Source organism: Phodopus roborovskii, unplaced genomic scaffold (assembly GCF_943737965.1).
Source record: "Phodopus roborovskii unplaced genomic scaffold, PHOROB, whole genome shotgun sequence".
NCBI classification, from domain to species: Eukaryota; Metazoa; Chordata; class Mammalia; order Rodentia; family Cricetidae; genus Phodopus; species Phodopus roborovskii.
Window position 1 is genome coordinate 1,669,178 of NW_026126447.1, and position 25,601 is coordinate 1,694,778.

A 25,601-nucleotide genomic window follows, 5' to 3' on the forward strand; every position below is an offset into this window, starting at 1 on the left:
GGCTAGAGAGAGGGCTTGACATGTAAGATGTAAGGGTTCTGACTGCTCTTGCTGAGGATTGGGGTTTCCAGGACCTATGTCAGATGGCTCATAACCACTTAGAAGTCCAGTTCCAGAGGATTCATTGACCCCTGGCCTTCATAGTCACCTGCATGCACATGAGGGACATGAAGTCATGCAGAGGCATACACACAAATAAAAACAGAGAAATACGTCCAAAGGTGCATTGGGATACCTCCCCATCTCCCTTATATCATTATCAGCCCTTCCCCATACCAGTCTCTTTTCTACGTTCATAATTTAGTTTTTCAGTGACTCCATCACTTAGGAATATCAGGCTCAGGTCCTTAAGTCTGCAGGAGTGAGCATGAGATATAGGAAGGCAAAATAGGTAGAATCCAGTCATTAGATAGCTTGTGTCTAGGGTACTGAGATCAACGTTCACAGTAGACCTACTCCAGCATTTGTCTATATTTCAATGAAGCTCTGTCTCATTACTCTAGACTTTGCCTTCAGAGCTGTATTAGGTGTAACAATCCCCGCCTACCTCCAAGATGGTCCTTATTATATGCTTCAGGGATGGAAGGACAGAATACTTCGTTTTGACATTCTGTACAGATGAAAACTGAACATTAAGTCTATGCATGGCTGATGAATTGTCTGTTCACATACAGAAGGTCCATATGCCTCACACTCTTGAAACTAAGATCATTTCTCCCAAAGCGAAGAGAAAGTTTTCACCTTGTAAAATTCAGTTGGGGTAGGTTGACTTTATCAGTCTCATCAAGTGTTCTTGATGGGTAGACAGATTTCTAAATCTGTCATCACAAGTACAATGATGAATCTGAAATGCTGACCTCTTCTTTGGCAGAAGACTGGCTTAGATGGTGAGAACAGACTGCCTAGTGTAAGGTCCACTGTAAACCAGTCCCTACTTGTATCTCAATTCATTTTCCTTCATCCTAAGGGGGAATCTAAAGAGAATTTCCCAAGTCTCAATAGGAATGTGCATGTCAGGGATTCTCTAGTTTAGTCATCTATTCATTTAACAAATACTTGTTGAAAGTCTCCTGGGGTTACTAATGCTCTCTCTCTCTCTCTCTCTCACTCACTTTCTCTCTCCCTCCCTCCTCTTTTGTCTCCATTTATAAAATCCCTCCCCCTTCCAGTGGAATATATGCCATTATAAATATCACCTGGCTACACAGAAGGTAGGATGACAGGGTGATCATTTGCCCTTGCTATAGACTTCAAATTCTGTACAATAACTAACATAAAGCATTCAAGAGACACTAGGTAAATTGATGTAATGAAAACAAAAAGCCCAGTTTGTTTTATTGTTCTGTTGCTGCTGTCTTTGTTTTTCCTGGCCACACATTTGTATTCCATTCCCTACTCAGTTCTCTTTACTGCTTGAGGCAGAGGGAGCAGGGAAGGAGAAAGAATTCCCCAGACAAAACACTGGCAGATGGAGTGGAGAAGCTCCCCTAGGACACTAGTAGCAAGAGAAACTGAATAGCCGAGTTCATGGGTGTTATTTTTAAATGAGACTTCCAATAGCTTTGTCAGCATAATGTTGGAGAAGAAATGAGACATGTTCCTTTTCTCTCTCCTTCTTTCTTTCCTCTGTCCCTCCTTCCCTCTCTTCCTTCCTCTCTCTCATTCATTCTTGCTCTCACTTTCTCTCCTTTCCATCTCACTTCCTTTCTCTTTAAATCTTTTGGATTACCTGCATTTATTTAAAGGGAAAGAAGGAGGTGGCAGTGTGCATCTGAGGAAAGAAGTTAGGTGCAGTTTGGAGGCTTTGGCTCTCTCCTTTCACCATGTGGAAGGATTGGATTCAGGTCATCAGGGCTCTATGTCAAGTGTCTTTTCCCACTGAACCCTCTCTCCAGTCTGAACCTTTCTCTTTTTAATGCTAGCTCTTCTATGTCTTTTGACGAGTTTTGTCTACCTGTGTGTTTCCCATCTTACTGTCTAGCTGTGTAACTCTTCTCCTGGCCGTGTCTGTCCCTCACTCCTGGCTCTAATCAGATTTATCATGATCTTAAATCTAATCATGAAGAAGTAAGCCTTTAAAAGAACTTACCTTTACTCTATTTTTTTCTGCTGTACTGAGAGGCCTTGCCTGGGGAAATGAATTAAATCATCTTAGAAGGTAGATATTGTATAATCTTATTATAATGTCTCCCTCTCTGACTTCATATTGGAGGAAAGGAAAGGTGGTACCAAAGTCAGCCAACCTCACCTCATAATTGTATCTTTAAGAGGTCATACTTTAGCTTTCTGTGAATTTTGAGTACAGACTTAAAGAGCAATGCTTGTACTTCTCACCCTCATAGCAGTGACCTACAATTAGACAATATAACTTGCTGCAGACTCCTTCATTGGGTTTGGACTTAGATTGGATTTCTCTTGGGTCGGATCTTAAGTTGTATTGTATCAGAATTGGCCACTGTACCTGGTCACTGTGAAGCTGTGGGAAGTGCTGACCTTGTATTCTTTCCATGGTAGAAGTACCTGGAGTGCTGGTCATTGGAGCTTTCAGCTGGCCGACACCCATTGTCCAATAATTCAATTATAAGGAATTGACTTATTTTGGCACACGTGATAGTATTTTACTATGTAAACTGGAGAAATAAACAAGGAATTTTGGAGCTTGGAACAGACTCAACATTCTGCTGACCCTGAATTCAATGACTCCCTTTACAGATAACAACATAAAAATTCAAGTCCTTTCTCCCCATGACCCCAGGTTCTTTCTAGAAGGTAGAATGTTTGAAAGTATTTCAAGTAACTATTGATTTAACAAGCTGATTGAAATTCAGCCACTAAGAAATGAATTGACCCTTAGAAGAAAAGCATTTTTTCTTGTCATGATTGTTTCAGAATGTACAAGGCATATGTGTGTTTGTTTCCTGAAAGGATGTTGTCCTGACAAGGAAAATTAGATCTACATTATAGATGGGGGACAGTTATTAAGAAGGAAAACTACTTTTTAAAGTTATATAGGCAGTGCAAGAGGCAGAGAGGAAACCCAAGTCTTTGATCTTCTCTCCTCTCCTCCTCTCCCCTTCTCCCCTTCTTTCTCCTAACTCCCTCTCCACTTACTGCCCCCCTCCCTGCCCTGCTCCCAATAAGCTCAGGAGATCTTGTCCCTTTCCCCTTCTGTGGGGGACCATGTATGTCTCTCTTAGGGTCCTCCTTGATTCCTAGTAAGCTCCGTATTTTCTCCAGAGTTCTGCTCCATTATATAAGCAAATATAAGATGGATAATCTAGATCAAGCTATAACCTAAGAGGGATCCTACATTCTAATTGGTCTGGGTTGTTCAGATCTGTGTGCCTGTTGTTCAGACGCAATAGGATGCTCTTTACTCTCAAAGTGTTATAGTTCTGATGCTATATTATTCCTTGTATCTCAGACATTTTGAGGAGTCTAGAACGTTCCAGAACAGCTACAACGTGCAAACCCAGTGTCAGCACAGTATAATGAGTGTTCAAGTGGAGATTTGAATGAAATGTTCACTTCATACAGTGAGGGTCCCTTCCTTTGTCTAGAAGCACTGGAGAGTAATACAGAAGAGCTGACAGGATGATCTGCTAGGTATGTCCACCTAGGTTTATCCCTGCATTGATCTACATTAGATACATAGGTCATACCTTCTTGTATGGCATCCTCCTTATTACTCCTGATGTTTGTCCTTACAGCCAAGTGAAAATCATTGCAACAAGCCACAGATTTTGACTATGCCAATAGAGAAAGCAACAACACAAAACTAAAAATACAAATGAAGGTTGCTGCAGTTGGAATTATGCAGGAGGCTGATCACTTGGTATTTCACTGAGACATTTAAACCCCTTGGAATCCCAGTATTGTAGCAGCCTTCTTTGCTCTGATGATTGAGCCCAGAGAAGAAAAGAGACAACCTAATAAAACACAGCAATTTACTTTCTGGGCTGAGGTTGAAGTTAGTTTGTTATGCAAAACTGAAATCCTCATTGGTGTTAAATAAACCTAGGTTGCCAGCTTCAAGTCCTGTGGTATTCGATTATATGCCCAGGACTTGTAAAGTGAGTTCCTAGATTTGGCAATAATACACTACGTGACTTGAGCATGCCATTAATGACATTTCAGTTTCTTTATCTAGAAGATATGGGTTGGGATTAAAACCTTCATCACTTTGTGGCTACGTGCCGCTTGAGGATAGTGAAAATTTATGAATTCTGATATGGGTGGGACAACAGATGAGATCTGCCCCACCAGCATGTTCTGGGTGTGCAGTCAGATACTTCAACCATAAGCACCATCCTGTGTGAGCACCAAATTTCTAGAATGTTTTGCTTGTGCATAATTAAAATTCTCAGTTATTGTTGTTTCCATTCCGTCCCCTCTAGATCCTCGTTGCCCTTTATGCTCTCGGTTTCAACACTTTTCACTCCCTGTATAAATGATATCTTGCAGCCTTGCACTCCATTACCCAGCTCTATGCCTACCAAATTCATATTATCCAGTGGTTCTCAACCTTCCTAACACTGCAACCCACTAACAGAGTTCCTCATGCTGTGGTGACCCCCAGTCGTACAATTATTTCTGTTGCTACTTCAAAACTGTGATTTTGTTACTAATATGAATCATAATGTAAATATCTGATATGCAGGATGTCTGATATGAGTCCCCCCCCCCCAAATCATGAGCCACAGGAGGAAAACCACTGAATAAGCTGTTGTGTATGGCAGGACTTCCTTCATTGTTTCTCCTTAAGGCTGAAGAAGAATATCCCAGTGTGACTAACAACCATAGATTCAACAGAGCTTCTGATTTGGCTGTTCTGTTCCACAGCTTCTGCTGATAGCTAAATCCAAAGAATTTTTTTTTTACTTACTGACCCCCCCCCCTTTCTATGTCCATCTCCCATAGATGAACCCAGCCGGTGCTATTTCCATGATGGAGATGGAATGTGTGAAGAGTTTGAACAAAAAACTAGCATTAAAGACTGTGGTGTCTACACACCCCAGGGTTTCCTGGATCAGTGGGCATCCAATGCTTCAGTATCCCATCAAGACCAGCAGTGCCCAGGCTGGGTTGTTATTGGACAACCGGCAGCATCCCAGGTAAGCTGCTAGCCTTGTGGGGCTCCTGCTGAATGCTCTTTTAATCTCTGCCATGGCTCTCAAGTTGCCCACTCCAAACACAATGTAGCAGGACATCTCCACCTGAGCACTCCTTTTGTCAAGTGTGAGACCAGCGCCTCTTCATTTGGTTAAGGATAAGGAATGCAGTGGTGAAGGGAGGGAACACAAGTATCACAGGAAGAACTGTCCCCCTTTGTCCTTCTTAGTGTGATGCAGATATGGGAAAGAACTTTGTTTTAAATATACCCTTGAAATTCAAGCATGAGAACTATTTGGGAAATCTTCAGGGATTTTGTTTTTTGTTTTGTTTTGTTTTGTTTTTGTTTTTGTACAGGGACTCTTAATTTGTCTGCTTACTGCATTAAGAGCAACTATATTTACTGAGAGCAACCATATTTACTGTGTAGTCCCTCCAGCTTTCCTGGTTCCACTTTTCCTTCTAAGAAGCTGTGACTCATCCGTCAGTCCCCTAATGCACTCTTTATATGGCATGGCTCTCCCACAGGGTACTGATAGCCTAGGTGAGGATGGATAGTTTTGAAGCTACTAGAGCTTGTGTGATCCTAGGGATGCTGTGCCTCCCCAGAGCCTCCTTTGTAATTATTGTGCCCAGAAAACACCTGCCTTCTTCTGAGACTCCCATTTCTCAGTGACACAACTCAATACTTCCGACCACACAGCACAGTGGCCATTTCTGAAGCCAGCTTGCCTCCTGGCTTTGCAGATGAACCATGACTCTCATCATCCCTCACTAACACAGCATCCTTATTTCAAGTTCATTGCAGTACACCAGCATTTAGATGAATGAGAAAGAGGACCTTGGGTTGGGGTCCATTGAGAATTCTAGCTGGGGTATAAGGCAGCACCTCTCATATGTTCATTTTCATCTTTATTTGATCATCTCTTCATCTCTCCAACTTATGTTCACATCACTGAATTTTTATTTGCTCATTTGCATGTATGAGTGGATGTCTTCAGGAGAGTGGAAAGATGTGGGTACTCAGGATCCCTGGGTACCTTCCATGTGCAGGGCCAGCTGGCAACAAATGGGTCAGCATTCTCCTTCTCACTGTGCTGTCTCAGTACTTGGTGGACTCACCTGTATGGTCCTACCGTCACAAAGAACTTCAAGAAACTTATCTGTGTACCCTCCCGCCTCCCACAGTGAGCTGTCAGAATTTTGATAATAGACTGATCTTCATTCTTTTTTTTCCCCTCCTCAAAGCCCGGCATCTTGAAAAAGCTAGGTGCCAAGATTGTCTGTGTTTTGTTTTGATTATAAATGCTCATGTGTGCACATGAGCACACACACACCTGCTTGCAAGTGACACCAAGAGAGGATGCCAGCCATTGTTTCTCCATCACATCAAACGTGCAGGAATTCCAAATTCAACTTGCACTCATTCTTAGAGATGTTTGAAAACCATCACTCAAATGAGTGTATTATTAGTACTCTAGGAAACTTTCACTCACAAGAGCAGTAGGAGAAACTATGCTTCAAACCCACCCAAAGATTATTGCTAGTAACTTGAGCAAAAGGAAAACAATTCTCTGTCTCATTTCAGAGAGAGAGAGAGAGACAGAGAGAGAGAGAGAGGAGAGAGAGACTTGCATGGGACAATTAATCCAATCTTGTAGGGAGAAGGCTGTCAGGAATTATGGCTGATTAGTTCTTCCTAAACAAAAATCCAATTTAAAAAATCATTATAAATACTAGCTTCTCGATCTATAAAGAGGAGAAGAGGAAACAAAATCATCCTATTGAATTATTCATTGTTACCAATTTTATTTTAATGAAATCGACTAGGTTCCATTACTCTGAGCTGGGATATAATCTTTGTTACAAGGAGACTTCAGCTGTAACTAAATTTACCATAATGAGATCAGCTCGCTGGAGTATACAGGGTCAGTGTGTGTAGGCACACACAGAATCAGGAAAATGGAGGTTTGGAGGGCAGGAAACAATAGTGCCCCAGTTCCTTTACTTGAAAACAAACGCCCCTATCCTACATATGTGTGTGTGTGTGTGTGCGCGCACACAGGTGCACACAGGAACAGCCATGTGCATATTGACACACAGGCACTCATACAGACAGCATAAAGTTGGCCTCCTTGAGAGTAAGCACTATTCCTGAAGTGAAGGTATTGCTCCCTTCTGACAACAGCAAAGGAGAAGACATGACTGTGCCCCTCATTACCTTGTTCAGTGATTAGAGGAGCCTAGTAGTTAATTTTCACCCTGTCAGGGCCTCTAGTGAAGACGTTGTTGGCGAGAGAGGAGGATCTAGGAGGCTCTTGAAAGTTGGATTGAAGAATAAGATAGAAAAGTGTTCCCTGGGTCCCCCACCTTCCTTACGCATGAACTTCCTCTCCCTTCTCTTTCTCCCCCTCCCCCTCCTTTTCATTTCCCCTCCTCCCGCATATGTTTTTCCATCCATTACTCACCCTTTACTCTTATACTCCACCCTCAATGCATATATGAACAGTTCCATAGGAATCCAGTCCAGACACTGACCAAATCAAAAACAGGAAAACAGAGGTAAAGAAGCCAGTAGTGGTTAAATTTCACCACCCGTTATGCTAAACATACACATTTATAGCCAGCTACCTTGTCTTCTTTGAGCCCTGGAGGAAGTGCAGTGGTCTCTCAAATTAGGATATATCTTGTATGTAAATAATCTAATTTTAGAGAAATATTTTGGATGATGACAGTGGAAGCCTAGAAATATGAGGCCATATCCAAAGTAGGGAGTGCCTGGATCCCAGGGAAACAGGCAGAGTCCTAAATGACAGGTGCCAAGGACTCAAATCCTTCTGGAACAGAATCATCATCTCTTGGAACTGAGGCTGCTCCCATTCTCTGTCACACACACTGATCCTCCCCTGAGGCTTCAATCTTTACGAGGACAAGCTTGACCCCTGTGGGATTATAAAAAAGACCAGCCATTCCCTCTTCCCCTTTACAACCCATTTTGTTTCACTTTCTGTGATATTATGAAAATGAGGAAACTAAAGTATGTGCTGTTACTATGGACCTGTGGCCATGTAAGTATAAGACCCCCATCTCTAACCTCTGCACTCTGTATGACATAGGTGTGAGAACTCTCTCCTAATCATAGCTGCTTCAGAATAATTCTGCAGGAGCTTGTGACTAGTGAGAATGAGAAACACTTTGTGTTATGTGAGCTTAGAATACCAATCTAAACTTGAGCTTTGCTTTTGCATAACCCTGCCACTTCTAATGATTTCCAGTCTCTCTCCCCCATTCTCCTTAAGCAAGTTTCCCAAATTTGGTTATAGTAAAGCTACCCATGAATGCTGAGTCTTGTATCCAAATGTTATCAGACATATCAAAGCTTCCTGGTTGTGCAAATTGGGCCGAATATCCTATAATAAGAGACATTCTTTGGATATTTGGGCCATGCACCTTCCTGACCCAGCTGGAATCAAAAAGTTCCTGTAAGCGAACAAAAATGGAAAGGAAGAAAGAGAATCAGTTGTCTCTCTTGTGGGAACCTTAGAAATGGTTCAGTTTGGTTTGGTTTAAGTGCTTGCAAAGATCTTGTCTTGTTCATACTTTGTTTCCACGCCTCACATTTCTCTAATGCTTTGCACCAAAGGCTGCCAAAATGCGAAGTAGATATGCCTCCTTTGTGTTCTCATCCTCAGAGCATCTAAGACTACTTCGTTCTTTCTAAACAGGCACCCCCTCTTTGCCAGGGCTTAAAAAAAGAGATGGAGATGCTCCAATGATCTAAAATTCACAGTTCTCTCTCTCTCTCTCTCTCTCTCTCTCTCTCTCTCTCTCTCCCTCTCTCTCTCTCTCTGGGACTACAGACGACCAGTCATGAACCTGTTTATTGGGTTAAACAGTTGAGGGTAAACTTAGACTGCCCATTTCCAGGGCAGTGATTTGAGGGCCATAGTAAAGCAAACCTTTTTCTGAGGATGAATGAGAAATGAGACCTATATGCAGTGAGAGGAGGGCTGTGATACTTTAAACCCCTCCAGGTATGGGGCTTTTTGGCTGGTTCTAGACTGCTTGTTCTATGGAGATTCCTGCGCTAGAGAGCAGATGGGGCCTTATCACATCTTCTTCTTTATAATTGCTTTTGACTAGATATGTGCAATTAACCTTTTGCGGGTAAGTCAGCCCTTTGCTACTTCATTCTGAGTTACTGTCATCTGGTCCTTGACATGTTCATCTTACTTTTTGCCTCCATTAAAATACAAACCATGACACATTCTGTACTACTACAATCTGTGTGTTAACTCACTTATTTGTTAGGTTAAAGACAGGTGTATTCGTAGCCTACATCAATGAGTATGAAAGAGTATGGACAACAATAAGGAAAAGGGGAAATCACAGTGTGTTAGTTTACATCTAAACTCTAACACATGCCCATCTGGCTTTGGCCTCCTAACTTTTATTTCTGAAAACGCTGGGCAACCAACTCCTCCAGGAAGCTCAGTTTCCTCCCTTGGAAAATGGGAATAGCATCTATATGGTGGAGACTAAGGCTGCAGAGAAAACAGTGAGTACTGGATTTTTGTACTTTGGTAGTCAGTGGCCTGCCTCATTCATCTTAGATGCCTCTATACACGTTCAACCAGAGCTGACCACAGTGACCCATGCAGGAGAGGCAATTGGCTAAATGTCATCCAGTTAATCACAGTCTCATCACCAAACATTTGCTGCACACCCAGGACTGTATCAGGCACTTTGGGAATCTCCAAGAAAGCCAAGAGCCTCTTGTTGCTCTCAGAGAGCTTACTGTTACACCCAAGGGGTGTATGCACCTGGAAACAGTAGTCAAAGATCTCAAGGTGTAAAATCCCAAGCAAATTCTCCAAGGAAGAAAACACACAGTTGTCAGCTTACTCTGCCAGCTGGGATTACAGCCAGCAGGCTATGTGGAAAAGTCCTTTGCCCGCTCTCAGAATGTCTAGGATAAATCAGAGAAACAATGTTTACCAAGTTCCTCTGCACCAAATTCCTTTACTGGTACTTACGCTACTACAGAAATGGGATTAATGGTCTTCATTTACAGATGAACACACTAAGGCTTTGGACTCAGGTCTGGAAAGGGCCAAATTGGGACACAGGCCCTTGTGTTCAGCTAGGAACCCAGGTGCAGACTAAACAGCTCACACCTGCTTCCAAGATGGATGCCAGAAGAATGGATGTTTTCTGTGGCATCTTGTCTGTTCTGTGCATTTCAAGAGTACTAAGAAAGTGGGAGATCTCTTGCAATACTTCAAATGCCACTCAATTGTTGCATCTTCCTGCCAAGCTATCCAACCTCTGACTCCATTATTTCTTCAGTAAACACCCATCATTGGATTTCATAAAGATATTTCCACTCATGAACATCATTTACTTTGGTTGTGTTCATACTCAGAGCTCCTGCCTTTCTCCTACTTCTAGTCCCTTCCTGTACCCAGTTATTCCTCCTCTCCTTTTCTTGTAATGTAGTTTACAATTATACACACACACACACACACACACACACACACACACACACACACACAAACGTAGGATCCATTTTTGAGAGTAAACATTCAATATTTATCCTCCTAACTTATAGTTTTGTTTATTTTCCTATGAGCAAAATTTTACTTCCTTCTACAGCTAAATTAAACACCATTGTGTGTGTACACCTCTTTTAACCTCCATCCTTTTAGCTAAAGCATTGATTGTCCTTCCAGAGAACCTTCTTAAATGTATACAGACTAAGGGAACATAAAAGAAGCAGAGAGAACATGTCATCTCTACCTCTGCATGTAAACCAGATGCTTTAGGTTTTGGAATGTGTGCCTAATTATTTCTGGAGAATAAGAGAGAAAAAAAGGAAAGTAAAATTTTGCAAAATTTGTTATTTGTCACAAGCCATAAACAGGAAATCCTGAAATACCAATAAAATAGAATTATGAGAAGTGTATTATCATTGATGGCCACAAGCCTTGTCGGGACAGTGGAGGTATTCTTCAATGTCCTTATCCATCCTTTTTTCCAAAGCAGAGGGCTGATATACCCTGAGTTCTTTGGGCTCAGGGGTCAGAAATCATTCTGAATTTGGGCTGGGCATGGTGGCATTCTGATCTCAACACTTGGAAAGAGGATTGGAAATTCAATATCATCTTTGGCTACATAAAGAGTGGGAGACTAGCCTGGGTTACACACATGCAGACATGTCTATGTGTAAAAAGTAAAAGAAAAAAGGAAATAAAAAACATCTTTGTATATGCACTTTTCTATATGCACTTTGATACTATGGAGGAAGTGCTTGGGCAGGGATCCCCAGAGGAAGTCTGGGAGATACTTCTGTGGGAGTGATTGCTGAGTTGAAACTTAAGAAGGCTAAATTGGGACAAAGGATGTCTATAGAAAAAGACTGATGCAGAGATGAAGATGATGACAGAGACAAAATGAATGGCACACAAAAAGTAAAATAAAAAAGACTGATAATGCAGAAACTCAGGAGAAGTGAGTCAGGATGGGTGCTAGGGGACACACCACAAATGCTTGAAGTTTAGTCTTTATCCCTAGGGCTGTGGGGAGCTTCCCTGAGGCTTTAAGACAAGGTGAACTGGTGAGATGCTAAGATGGAAAGAACAGCAGCAATGCCTTCTAAATCCCTCCTGTATGCCAGACCCCACAAAGCACATCATTTCCTGTTCATTTTGCAGCCACCTTCCTGAACATAACGGCCTTCTCTCAAAGCCAAGAAGCTGACTCAGAGACCTGAGCTCCTTGCCTCTACCACCTTCTTTACTTTCTTCTTCCACCTCGCCACAGGTGTCAAGATGAAAACATCTCCACTCAAAAAACTTGTACTAGGATGCATTCCCCCAATGCTACTTAGACAATAATATTTGCAAGGAACAAGGAGAAATCTTGGCCTTGGTGCTCTAATGCCGGGGAGACAGTTCCAAAGGCTGTCTGCTCCTTCCCTGCTTGTCTCTGCCTTCAACCAAAGCATTCAACTCTTCTCATTAGTAAAATGGGGCAGCCTTTGCCAATGGCGGGGAAGGAGAGGGAAAGGGAACGCACTGAAATGCTGGAACAGATAGATTCCAAGTAGTTTCCCCAAAGGCCCAAGGGATCTGCTTTCTCCTGGTGGTTTCTGAATAATTGTTCAAGAGCACATGTGCAAGTCATCTAAGGAGACAGAACAGAAAGTACCCTGGTTCGTTACAGCCTGTCCCACTCATGCGGGGCACCCAAAATTCCCTCCAAAAGAGTACAAAACAGAGTCTCCAAGTTGTCACCCCTCAAACCCACCAAACCTTGGGCTGGGAGAGATGTTAAATCTACTAAAGCTTTTGGGGATACTCCTGGTTTCCTTCCTGGCTGTTTTTCTCTACACTTCACTCATCTGCCTCTTCCACAGGAGATGATACTCTGGCATCATGATTAGATTTGGAATTCCATCAGAAAACAACTTAGTGATGAAAGTTTGAAACAAATACAACTAATTGACATCCACAATTAGAGTAAGTCTAGGGTCCATTGCTTACTGGTTATGTGACAGCAGTTAAGTCAGGTCTCTGATCCGCATACAATGTCTGTTTTTCAAGATAGTAGTGATTTCCCTTCTGATGACAGACTCTTTGAGAAATGCTGTTACTTTTCCACAACTGAGGGACAGACATGATTTAGCACGCAGGGTTACTTTAAAATTGTTTTCACTGATGTACGTGTGTGATGCCTTGCTGATTCTGTGTGTGTAATGTGCATCAGATATCGTGGAACTGAAAGTACAGGCAATTGTGAGCTGTCATAGAGGTGCTGGGAATTGAATTCAGCTCCTCTGGAACAGCTGTCAGTACTCTGAACTACAGAATCATCTCCAGTCCTAGGATACAGTTTTTCAAAACTTGGGTTTTCAGTACAGACATTTTGAGTGGCTGGAGACTTAGCTGTTAAATCTTACCTCACTTAAGATGTAACTTCTATTAAATAAATTTCTGCATTTCCCCACCCTCCCACTACTTATGGAATGATTCTGGTATTTCAATGGAAGGCCAATAGTACCATGCTGTGACTGCTACCTGTCCAAAGTACCATTTTTAGCCATGGGATGACATGCAGATAAACAATAGAGCCACTACCCTCAAGGGAGAAGGACAGTGCCATGGGACTCTCTACAGAGGCAAAACAGATGGTGACAAAGTGCTCTGATATATTGAGTTAATCTCGGCAGGATACACTTTGAGGAGGAAGGGTAAGTTTGCTTGACAGGTACCTATGGAAGCATTTTCTTTGCAGTTGGACATTTGGGAGTAAATGAAAAGGCTGCATTATGACTTTGCAGTCCCATAAAGAAAGCCTGGGTTTTTGCAGTCAGAAAGAACTAATGTTTGCACTTGTCAGCCATGCAACATGTGACAAACAACTTCACTTCTACAAGCTTCAGTTTTCCTCATCTGCAAACAGGGCAGGCTGTCCTCTCTGTATTACGGTCTTGAGGATGCAACGAGTTATCATTCCAAGTACACAGTACATGCTTGCCTGTTTCTGTGCATTAGATTAATTTCAGATCTCAGTCCCTCTAATATATTTGATACCAGAGTAAACTAAGTCTGATGAGAGCACAATATTGACAGGTAGGGAAGTAATGGAGAGTGAGCCAGCACTTCCAGGCAGGCACTGAGCATGTATTGAATTCTCAAGGACAGTGCCATGTGCAGCCCTGAGGGCATGTTTGGAGAGTGAGTCTATCACTCAGATGCCAGGGGACTTGACTTGAAGCCCAAGAACAAGCAGGGCTCTGTGGCTTGAGGCTCAGTCCTCTGAGTTCTCTGTGGATATGAGACCTTTCCCTTGCCAACCTTCCCCATGGCGCATCTGAGAAGATTCCTAGGCCTTTGTTTATGGTCTCCATCCAAGCCTGACCTACCCTGATCCTGTTACCTTTATTCTCCACTACTGCCTTTTAAACCTCAGCTTCAGGACCAGACACTCCTTCCATCCCTGCCTTTCACTCAGACTTCTCCATGATCCTTTTATTTGCTTTTCTGTGTTTAATATGCTCTCTCCCCCCCCTTCTCTCTCTCTCTCTCTCTCTCTCTCTCTCTCTCTCTATATATATATATATATATATATATATATATATATATATATATATCATACTTTCCCTCTCTTGTTTCTCATTCTTTCCTTGCTTTCTCCCACCCCTTCTTTCTTTCTTTCTTTCTTCCTTCCTTCATTTCTTTCTTTCTTTCTTATACTACTGTTTTGTTTTAAGTGGGGTCACCGGCATGTAGCCAACGTGGCCTTTGCTGTATAATTTAGTTTCATGTTCTGTACCCAAGAAACATGTAAAAAATGTAAACACCATTCACTCTCTGGGTCTGTAATGCGCTTAGGAAGCAAGCTTCAGTCAAGCTTTGCTGAGCCTGCTGCTTCGGTGGTATTGAATTCTGTCCCCCAAACCACATGCTCATTTCTCTAGTCTGAAAGTAAACTTTCTCAAGCCAGGCCCAAAGGAGGGGCTTGTGAAAGGAGCTGGGGTTTGGCTGGGCACTGGATTCTGTTTTTGTTTGTGTGCATGCTCCTTTGTTTGTGTTTGTTTTTCAAGGCCCACAAGCTGCACTCTCTAGCTCCCTCCAGTTCCTCCTTTTGCAAAGTCAGTCTTGATGTATAATCTGTAGAAGCAGACCAGGAAAGGCTTTCTACCTCCACTTTCACTAGTGACAGTGTTCTTAAAAGGTCCTCAACTAGCTCTAAGCACAAGCAAGTCCTTGATAACATTTGAATATATTCAATTTCCAGGGAGAAATGGGCTCCAAGGTTCCCATAAAAGCTACTGTTACTGAGAAGCATTGTTTCCCGTTCTCCTCTGTCACCTCCTCAAGCTAGACTTATATGCATAGTTGGTGGAAGGGCACATTTAATTAGTGTTTGTGATTTTTTTCCCCCTTCCTGAGAAAGAGTACCTGCATCCTTAGAGAGATATGAACTTGGATGAGGTCTAGGCTGCTGGTATTTCCTGTTCTAGGGAGTATGGATGCTACCAGGGCAATGCCCATCTCTGCAGTGCAGCACCTGATAGCAAGACATGCAGAAATAAAATAGCAATTGAATTCAAGCCAAGGAAGGATATTACTTGATACATATCAAGAAACTAAAGTCATGATCATATTTTAGAAAACAAAATCATGTCATCATTAAGAGCTACAGATCGATGAGCTGCCCTTTGGAACTTGTTGTTTGGATAGAAATGCCCTACATTGGCCATGTCTTACACAGCAATCTCTAGAAACCTATGACACCAAGTCATAAAATGTGGCTCCTGTAACCTAGAAGGCACATTTTTCATTTATTTAAATTTAAGTGGCTTCTTAGAGGCTGTAGGCTGCTCTATGGACAAAGAAGGTTTAGGGCGGGTATAACACATCCCATTGCTCATGTACAAAAAGATCTTTAGTCATTTGCTTAGCTTTTCTGAACCCCTGTCTACTCAAATGTGAAATGGGATAATCGAGATTATGAAGAGTCTATAAATAGCATACACAAGGTACTTGGCTTGTTTCCTGAATTAAATAATTAAAAACACACAGTGGGATAGTATACCCATTTCTCAGATAGGGATGCAGAGCTTCTCAAAGAGTCTCACACTTGGTGGCAGGAGACCCACTCACACTTTATCGTTCCCAACCCCTGCTTATGTTCTATCCCATCCCACCTTACCCAAGATGTTTCTTAAACTTCTATGTCTATCCCAGAACAAAGGAGGATGGACTGATCATTGTGTGATCGAAAGACTTTTTGTCAGCATCTGTTCTCATGAAAGGATTTCTGCCCTTAGACTACATTTTCCTCCATTCACAAGAAATGACTTGTCTTCATAATCACTTGTCTCTAAAACTCTCTATGTCATTTCCCACAGCCTGTGAAATCCAGAAGCTGTATAGTAGGGAGGTCTGGTGCAGTTGGTGTGAGTTTTTCCTATGTGGCTTAAGAGGCAGGATTCAGGAAGAATGAATGCCCTGGGAACCCTAAACACAGAATGAGAGTTTTCTTTTCTCCTGTCCAGAGATTCCATCCCTGCCTCTGACACACTTTAAGAACTATCATCCATAATTCTGGGTCTAGGATTCTCTCAGTTAACATTGGATTTTTATATCAAGTGAAAAATGAGCAGATAAGGATTTGGGCTCTATCTTCTTTAGTTATTTCCAGTGCCTAGTATAGAGTCTACATACTTGGGGAACTCCCATACTTTGGAGAAAATGTTTCTGTATTTAGTGAATGACACAATATAAACTACATGTGTTTAGGGAATGTCTTTTGTGACTGGATTGAATCGATAAGCTTTGTTATGAAGTGGTAAATTGAATGTTTGGGCTATAATTCTCTGTGAATGCATAGGTGGCTAGAGCAGGCTGGGAATTCTTAATCACTTAGATGTGTCCATCATTTGACACATACTGATGATGGTAATGATCTGTTTATGCCTCTAGAATAGAAAGCTACCTCAAATCCTGCAGAGTTTTCCTTGGTTCTGTTTGCTGTATTTATCACTGTATATCCTAGCATCTGACACGTAAGCTCATTATAAATGGTAAAAAATAAACATTCTCGTTGCTAATAGCTTTACACAGGCAGTAGAAAATGGCTTTTGGAGTCTAAGACTTGGGGAAAAGGCTCTGCTCAGCTCCTTTGCCTCCTAATACTGTGTAGAGATCAAGTGTCAAGAAAGTCCCCATGATTGACTGTCAAAGGTGATTGAAGTGTGGATCACTTTTAAAGTGGTCTCCCCATAAGAGGCTAAGCATTGGAATGTATAAGGAGTAAGAGATAGAAAGATGGAGAGAAGAAGAGGAAGAGGGAAGAAGGAAATGTAGAGGAAGAAGAATAACAGGATATAAAGGAAGAAAGGAAAGAAATGACCTCATCATAACAATAAAAAATAACAATAATTAATGAGCATAGTAGAATGTGAAGGGCTCTTAGTAACAGTTCTGAATCTGGAACTTTATTCTGTGTGTTCACATTCAAACCTGCCAAGCATCCTATGAGGCAGCTTGTAAAATTTTCACTAGTTTACAGAAGAATTGCATTAGGACGCCTTCAGCTAGCCCAAAGGTAAGTTGGGCTGTCTAGAGCTATCACCCTAAAATAGCAGAGGAAGAAGGAAGGTAGAAAAGATGAAGTTTTTAATGTGTATGATCAAACTACACCCATGTGTACTCAGGAACTCTTTGAATTCCTTTATCAGTTCTTCAGAATATAAAGTCACCTCATTTTGCAGTGGGGAGACACAGTGAAACATTTGAAGTCATTCAGTTAGTGAATAGCAAAACCTGAACTTCTAAAATACATAACTTTGACATCAAAACATGTATGGCTTTCTCTGCCCCATGTAAAGAGTTAAGAGAAAGTCAGATCTAGGGGTTGTGGAGGAGTGCATATGGAGGATCCCAATGCATTATGCTGTGTACAGATGGGAGTTGACATGGCCAAGGTTGCCAATGGTGAAAACATCATTCTGGTAGGTCCCCATCTCTTACAGACCTTTTTCAATCAGCTGGTAGACATGAAAGTCAATAGTGGCCACTGGGCATCTTGGGAACTCCAAAGCCTCCCTAGCTTTCTGGTCACAGCTCCTATCTCTGTTTCTGAAATCTGTCCTATCGGGCCAGAGAATCATGTCACCTATTTTTCTTCTAAATACTGAGGTCCTTGTTCAAACCACAAGGTCATAGAGGCTCTGTCAACAATTTCAGCAACTCTGTCCTCTTCCCGCCCCCCCCCCCCGCCTTTGTCACTGAAGTACATCCTTGGAATCTCTTCCCAGAAGAAATGAAGCTTCAGACATCCCAGAAAAGTACCTTGTGTCCTCTAAAGAGCAAAGAGAAAAGATCCAAGCATGCATCAGCTATTGCAGGGCATCTGAGAAACCACATAATGGAATAGGAAGCAGGATCCTAGGAGCAAATACACAAACCTGGCTACGTGGGCATATGGCAAGAGTTCTCTACAAGCACTGTGACTTGTGCTTCATCCCACATACGATTTGTATCACACAGATCTTAGCTAGTAAAGCTGGAGAAGGCAGAGAGGGATGAAAACAAAAACAACCTAGTGACTCTCCATTTTATGAACTTGAGAAAATAGTGTTCTTTTATGACACATGTTTTTAAGTGAAAAATCACTTTAGTGACCTTTCTGAATAGGCTGGTATGGTCAAGACTGCCATTAACCACTGCTCAGCTATTCCTAATCAAGGGTTTAGGTGACCAGGAACGGAGCTTGGGTGTGGTCATCCCTTTCCTGATTAACCCATGAACATCCAGGGCTTTTCAGGGAAAAGTGGAGGATTGAAGAGGTCTAATGACACCCCCCCCTCCCGACTAGTCTTTGAGATGGGTGGTGAGGATTTCCTCACTGTAGGGCTTTGATCTAGACTTGGCTACAACTCCCAATTCTGCTCCAAGTCCAATGAGATCATTTTATTTTAATTAAAGCTAACTGGATTTGTAATTTTAGCCTATCTAAATCTTAAACAGGCAGTCTTGTAGTACCAGGATGAGAGCAGAGGATACTGCTTAATCTCTAGCATGATGGCTTCCTCTGCTGTGGTCTGTAAATATAATCATCTCAACAGTTCTTCCTCTAGGACTACCAACATCTCAAGGCTCTGAAGGAAAAGCCAAGATTCTGGGTTCTCTTCTGTACCAGGTGATGCCTCAGAAACACAGTGTATATTCTCCTTTCTAGTGTCCAGTGTGCATGCTGGTTGGAGTAAACAGAGCCCTTTGATCTAATTCCGAGTCTATACTGATTTCAAAATGGTATTTTTGTCTTTGAAAGTTTCATAAAGTTTATACAGTATATACTGGTTGTGTATCATGACCTAGAATTTTTTGAAATTTATGTTCTGCATTACTGTAAAAGAAGAAAGATGAGGAAACACAGAAAAATTATCATTTTTTTTCAAAAATACTTTGTTGGGAGCTATATGCTGAGCTCAGCCTCCCTCGACCTTCATCCTTCAAGCGTATACAACTGACAACATCTGGAAAACTGGTTTTGTCATGGCTCAGCTGTGGCTCAGTTTTTCCCCTTCTTAAGCACTGCCCCTCCCCCCCTGTCTTCAGAGTCTCTTGACTTCAGATCTGGCTTCGGTACCTTGCTTGTCCATGTCCATCCCTCAGACTATATGAACCTTGAAGTTAGAACCAATGCATTTTTTTGATGCATATCTGCACTTAACTGGTTAGCCTCTTTTTTTCCATGACTTTGGGGGCCACTTTAAAAATGGGGAAAAAAATCATGTCTCTATTGGTATTTTCTTCTGGGTTTCATTTTGCCACATAAGCCACAAGAATGAAGAACTTAGAACATATTAAGAGCTAAATAAATGTCACTTGAATAAGTGAATGACCAAATGAATGAGAGGATAAGAATATAGAAGAGAAAGGTTTTGTTTTCAGCAGAAGAGGGGGCAACTGACTCCACCAAAAGAAAACTGGGATTTCTGGACACCCATACCTTTCTCCCTCTCTATTAGGAATACAAGGTAGTCCTTCACCTTGCTGCCCTTACCCTGATAGCATCTCACTCCTGAAAGTGACATGTGAGGCCTGCCTGGTGATCCCATGCTCTACGCTGAGAGATTATATAAACTGGAGGGCAGCCTCCAGATGTTAGCTGTTTCTGCTCATTTTTTTCTCCTTTTCAACAACAACAATAATAATTAAAACAAACAGCCCTCATCCCCCATCTGCACCTCCGAAATTACAAACAGGTGGACTCAAATGCTCTAGTGTAGCTCAGACACTGACCCTTGGCAAGGCCTGCCTTGCACTGAGTCACCCATCCATACCAGCTGTTCTATGGACTGGGACAGGAGCTCCAGGAAGAGATCATAGTCATGCCATGAGAAGCCCCAGAGCCAGGTTTTTTCTCTCCCCACCTCCCACCCTGAAGCCTTGGCCTCCAACTGCAATGGATGTATTTTGGAGGACTAGGTGGCTTAAGAGCTTAGTAATGAGAGCCCAAGTCTTTTCAGTGCTGGGTCAGGAGTTCAGAGGTAGGCCTGGCTGACTGGTGAATGGCATAATTAGGGAGCCAGGGGCAGCCTGTGAGAGCCTCTGTGAAACAAGCCTGACTTTGCATGGCTGCAGTTGTCAGCTGTACAAAAGCCTACCACCACATCCCACTCTAATCACTCTGCCTTGTTAGAGGATTTACTAGCTGGCGAATCCTGAGCCACTATCCAGCCCTCTAAAAGCCAATGTCCAGAATGGGCTTAGGGTAGTGCCTGGTTCTTGTTTGTAAAGTGGGGGAGAGCACACCAACCCTATGGTACAGACACATGAGAACTAATATTTCATGTACCCAAAGTTGTGAACTGGAATTATTACTGTTATTGCTGTTGTGATTCTTTAGCTCCCTGTCTGGGGGGGGGGGGAGAACATGAATCTTCTCTGCTTAAAGGGAGGGTGGGATAGAGAAGATGGCAGGTGATATCTGCTATCATAGCTTTATTGTCACTGACCTTGTTATGAGCATCTCCTGGCTTCCTCACCAGTAGAATGGACTGGAGATAGAAAACTTTCTTAGATTAACACAGACAGAAACCAAACCCAGACTTGATCATATGCTCCTGACAGGTGTGGCCTGGCATGCTTTTTTCCTTTCTGAACCCCAGAGCATCTTTTTCAGTCCATCAGAAATTGGAAGCCGCTTTACAGGAAATAAGTGACTAAGTGTGTTCTCCAGTAGTCTACTTTGTAACAATGATTTAGAGACATTTCTCCTCTGTGTGATTCCATTAGCCCATCTGTAAGCCACGTTAGCAAGGAACAGAGAAAAATGTAATGAACAATTTCTACAGGAAAGCTCACCTTTCCCTTCTGGTCATTTGATCAGGCCAAGGGCTTGCACATCAAATCACAAGAATTCATATATGGAAGTAGGAACTGGCTTGACCTGTATTGCATCTCTTAGTGTGAAATGCATATGTTAAGGACAGCTCCCTAGGGGCAATGAGATGCTTATTCAGTCCTGAGCAGCGACCCAAGGCTGGAGGGCATCAAATGACAAGTTCTTATTCAGAAGTGTTGGCTAGGTAGAGGCCCCTAGATCTGATGTTATTCCCAGAACTCTAGGAGGGTGAAGGAAGCATCCCTCTGTCCTGAACACGGGAAATGCTTTTTGGCTTGATTGTCTGTCCACACCATATAATAAATCCTCAGACTGGAAGAAAGGCAAGCCACCCCTCCCCCTGCTCTCTATCTCTTTAAGGCAGGCATCAAAGGGGAAAGTGCTCAGCAGGCCTGGGGAAAGTGATAATTGTTTCTAATGGTCGGTGAAAGAAAGCCTGCCCTCCCTCCCCCCTCACCCATTGTTATTAAGTGTGTAGAAAGGAGGAAGGAATTGAAGCTCTCTCTCTCTCTCTCTTTCTCCCTCTCTCTCTCTCTCTCTCTCTCTCTCTCTCTCTCTCTCTCTGTGTGTGTGTATTGCACATCTGTTAACCCTTGATTGACTTTCAAGTTTCCATGTTCAGCGGGTCGGTGTGCATCAGGGGTAGAGAAGACTAGTAAAAATGGACTTAGAAATGGTGAAAACTATCCAGGAGAGAGAGGGCAATGGTGTTCTATGGGCAGTGGGAGGAGCCCTGACTTAGGATGGGATGCTTGAGCTGCAGTTTTCATTGTGTGGGTCAACTGACCTAACATATGTGAAATATCATTGCCCCAAGTTCATTATTTTATCCTGCTAATACTCTCAAAGTGCCTACATTGAATTTGTCTGCTTTTATTGCAGATAATGTATGGTTAAGATTTTAACCTTACCCATATTGAGTCAATGCTCAAGTTTAACGGTTATAACTGGCTTTATCTTTTAGATCATTTCTGGCCAATTTGGAGTATTTCTCCCTGGTGTTTTGTTAGAATAACCTAGAGAGCTTATTGTGGAGGCATACACCTTTAATCCCAGCACTTTTGAGGCAGGGACAAGGGGATCTCTGTGAGTTTGAGAACAGCTTGGTCTACAGAGCCAGTTTCAGGGCAGCCAAGACTGTTACACAGAGAAAACCTGTCTTGAAGAACGGCAAAAGAAGGAGAAGCTAAAGAAGGGAAGAGGGCACTGAGTTTAGTTAGTGATGCCTATCCTGGAGAAGGGACTGAGAATGGTAGCAATGATACTGGTCCAGCAGGTTGTAATACAGCCATCAGCCTGCTCCTTATCTCAGAGATGAGGGTAACTCTAATTGCTTTCTTATGGAACAGTTTTAATAAAATAAAATACTCAACTAAGTTTTATGGTGAATTATACTTATTGTGGAAAGTGTTGTCATCATATATTTTATCATATCAAAGCAACATGGGTTAGAGTGTGACTTTCACAGCTCTGCAATGACTCAGGCATCCTGATGCCTTCCTAGTAGCATATGGTCTTTATCTGCAATAGCATCTCTGTACTTTGGTCTAAGCCTATGGTGAGCTGGGCTCCTAGATTGAGTATATCATCCATGGGTCACATACGGCCTTGGTGGGGGTGGGCACATCCATTCAATATTAGCAGTAGTCAGTGAGCCTGGCCTAATGACCTGAGTTAGGCTCTGGTAAAAAGTGGCCAGTCATTGTCCTTCAAGTGCATACCGGGAGAGATGGAGGTACAGGAGAGAAACCACAGTGTGAGTATATTATAGCAAGAGTATGGGGCAAGCCTGATTGGAAAGGCTAGCCAGGAGGAGGGAAGGAAACAGACACTGAGTCCAATGAGTTTGGTGTGGTGAAATGATCAGTGTCTTCCCAAACCTCAAAGTCTGTATCTCTTAAATGGAAAACCAAATACTTATTCTCCACAGTTATTACAGGGTGAAATGAGATTATTTGATGGATGTCATCTTATATGTATGTACCATTTTTAAAAGTTGGTGTCCTTCCTATTTGGTAAGCCCTGAGAAGGGAGCAAAGCTGTGTTTAGGAAGACAGGTTCATTTTACCTGCACTCTGTCCAGGTTTCCCTGTCTCTTTTTTGGCCTTGGATAAGTAGGCTGTCTCCTTCCAGTCTTTCCCTCTTACACTTTCAGGACCCCGAGATCTTGACATTTTACATCTTGGGGGATATGTCTTGGGTTATGGAATTGCAAGCCCGAACATAAAATATAGCTTTAGGAAAACTTCACCTGATATAAAATGTAGGGAGAGATGCTGCCAAAGAACTGCCTGGTTATGCTTTTGTGTGTACACTTGCAGGCACACAACAGTGTTGGTGTCAGTGCATGCCTACATTCCTTTTTTCCTACTCCTCTTCTATTTTTCTATGAAGCCCATCACAGGCTCCCCTGGATAGAAAGAGGAGACTGGAAAGGATAAGCCAAGCATTTGAGGGACACGATTGATAGGAGATTGATTGATTGATAGGAGAGCAAAGATTTGAGGGACATTTCCTCCTCCTCCTGATTGACAGGGGGACACGGAAAACCATACAATCAAAATTCTACGGAAACCTCATGGCCTGTGCCAGTGTAGGAAAACACTAGGACCCCTGTCCTTCTGTTTCCCCTCCATTTCCCCCTTCTTTGTGTATACCCTGTGTAGATAGAAGATAAACTGGATTTAGAAAGCCCTTGAAAGCAAGACATCACTAACTCCTCTAATTGAAAACAGCTTTCTGCATATATAGGGGATTGGGAGGCAGGTGCTAGATGTAGTCTTTGGCATACAAGGAGTGGATGAGAGTCTCCAGGGCTTAGAGCCATAGACCTTTGCTTTATACAGACATCTCCAGCTACCTCTATGGTGGCTGAATGTCTAAAACGAGTCCACAGAGATGAGTATGCATCCTCAAGCTACTCTCTCCCCTTTCCACTATTTCATTCTTGGCAGAATGAGATAGTTGGCATATGGATTCTAAATACCTTCTCAGATGAGATCTCCAGGAATCTCAAGATCTGGGTGACAACCTTCCCCAGCTCAGTGGCAACGTGCAAAGATGGAAAGGAAAGAAAGCAAAAATCAGAAAACATGTTGCTAGCATGACTGCAGTAAAACCCAGAACTCCTGTTGTAGTTGTCTTTGGTAGAGAAAGTAACTGGAAATTAACTGTCAGCCTCTGAGACTCAGAGGTTGACAAGATAGTCACTTGGTACATAGTGAGGTTTTGTTTGCTTGCTTTAGTCAGGCCTCTCTCTCTTCTATGACATTCACTTGGGAAAGGTTGGGAATCTAAAGCTGGCAGCTTGTCAAAGCCAAAGCCCTTGGGAAATAAATTCATCTCATACTGTCTCCCTGGAAGTCGGAAGGGTGAGGGTGGAAGAGTGAGCAGTTGAGTCACATCTAGGAGGCCAGCCTCTTCCCTGGGAACCCAGGCTCGTTCCATCACCTCATTGCACATTTGAACAGAGCCACAAAGGCCTGCTCTATTTCCTGAATGCCAGGAACACATAGGAGAAATCCTGAGCACAGGTTCTATAGCTTGGGACTTAAGCTCCATCTGATATAGACAAATCCATTCTCTCGATATATTCTCATATAAGTGGTAGGTATAGATAGGTCCTTTGCAAAGCAGCATCTATGGTTAAAAATATAAACTGAGTTTGAGTCTGAATTTGAATCCTGGCCTTACCACAAACTGGTTATGACCTTAGGAAAATACGTGCCTCAGTTTTCTTGCCTATAAAATAGGTACATATACCAGTTTCCACCCCTACCTCATATGATTCAGTCCACATAGAGCATTTTGCTTGTCTGTTGTTTTTTTCTCTAAGATAACATCAGACTCACTAGGTAACCCAGGGTAGCTTTGAGTTTATAATCCTCATGCCTGAGCCTTTTGAATGGTGAGGTTACAGTAATGCACCACTAGGCTGAGATTTACAGAGTCTTTGAAAACCTTCAAGGCTTAGAATAGGTGTCTGTATATGTCACTACTGCTCCTGTGGCCCCCTATATAAGGCATTTATTATTCCCTAGGCTCTAGGGAATAAACTGGGATTTATGTGGCTATAAAACAAAACATCATTCTCAACTTAGAAATCTTCAAAGTTTAATGGGATATGACTAGGCTCTGAGTAACTATAATTTAAATGGACAGGTGCTATATAACTAAGGTGCATGCAAGGAGCTATGTGGACACATAAGGGGCAACAATTAATTCTGGCCATTTGATGAGCTCTCAGAAGAACAGTTATCTGAGATTGGCTTTGAAGAATGTGTACTGTTTCACAGAATAGGCAAAACAGAGGCAGAGTGTTAGTCTGGTCACAGACAGCATGGCAGGGAGCCCATGATGTTTGGGAAAAATGAGTCTCCCAGTGATGAGGAAGTACCACTGTGGACATGGGACTCCTGCTTGATGTGTGAAGAAAAAGAACAGCTGTTCAAAAAACTGCTTTCAAAGGCCTTTATCATTTGCATCGAGGAAAATCTCTATCTACCGGGCACAGGGTAGATCATAAGTAGAGGCCTATATGATTATTTTTTTTCTGTTTGGAAAAG

At 42.4% G+C, this 25,601-nt stretch overlaps 1 protein-coding gene across 1 annotated transcript in view; it reads left to right on the top strand.

Moving 5' to 3' along the window:
• Pappa (pappalysin 1) overlaps window positions 1-25,601 on the top strand; it is a 231,288-nt gene that overhangs the window by 140,032 nt on the left and 65,655 nt on the right. Inside the window, exon 10 of the mRNA XM_051188025.1 lies at window positions 4,921-5,114. Coding sequence (XP_051043982.1) covers window positions 4,921-5,114 — 194 coding nt within the window. The remainder of the gene's footprint in view (window positions 1-4,920; window positions 5,115-25,601) is intronic.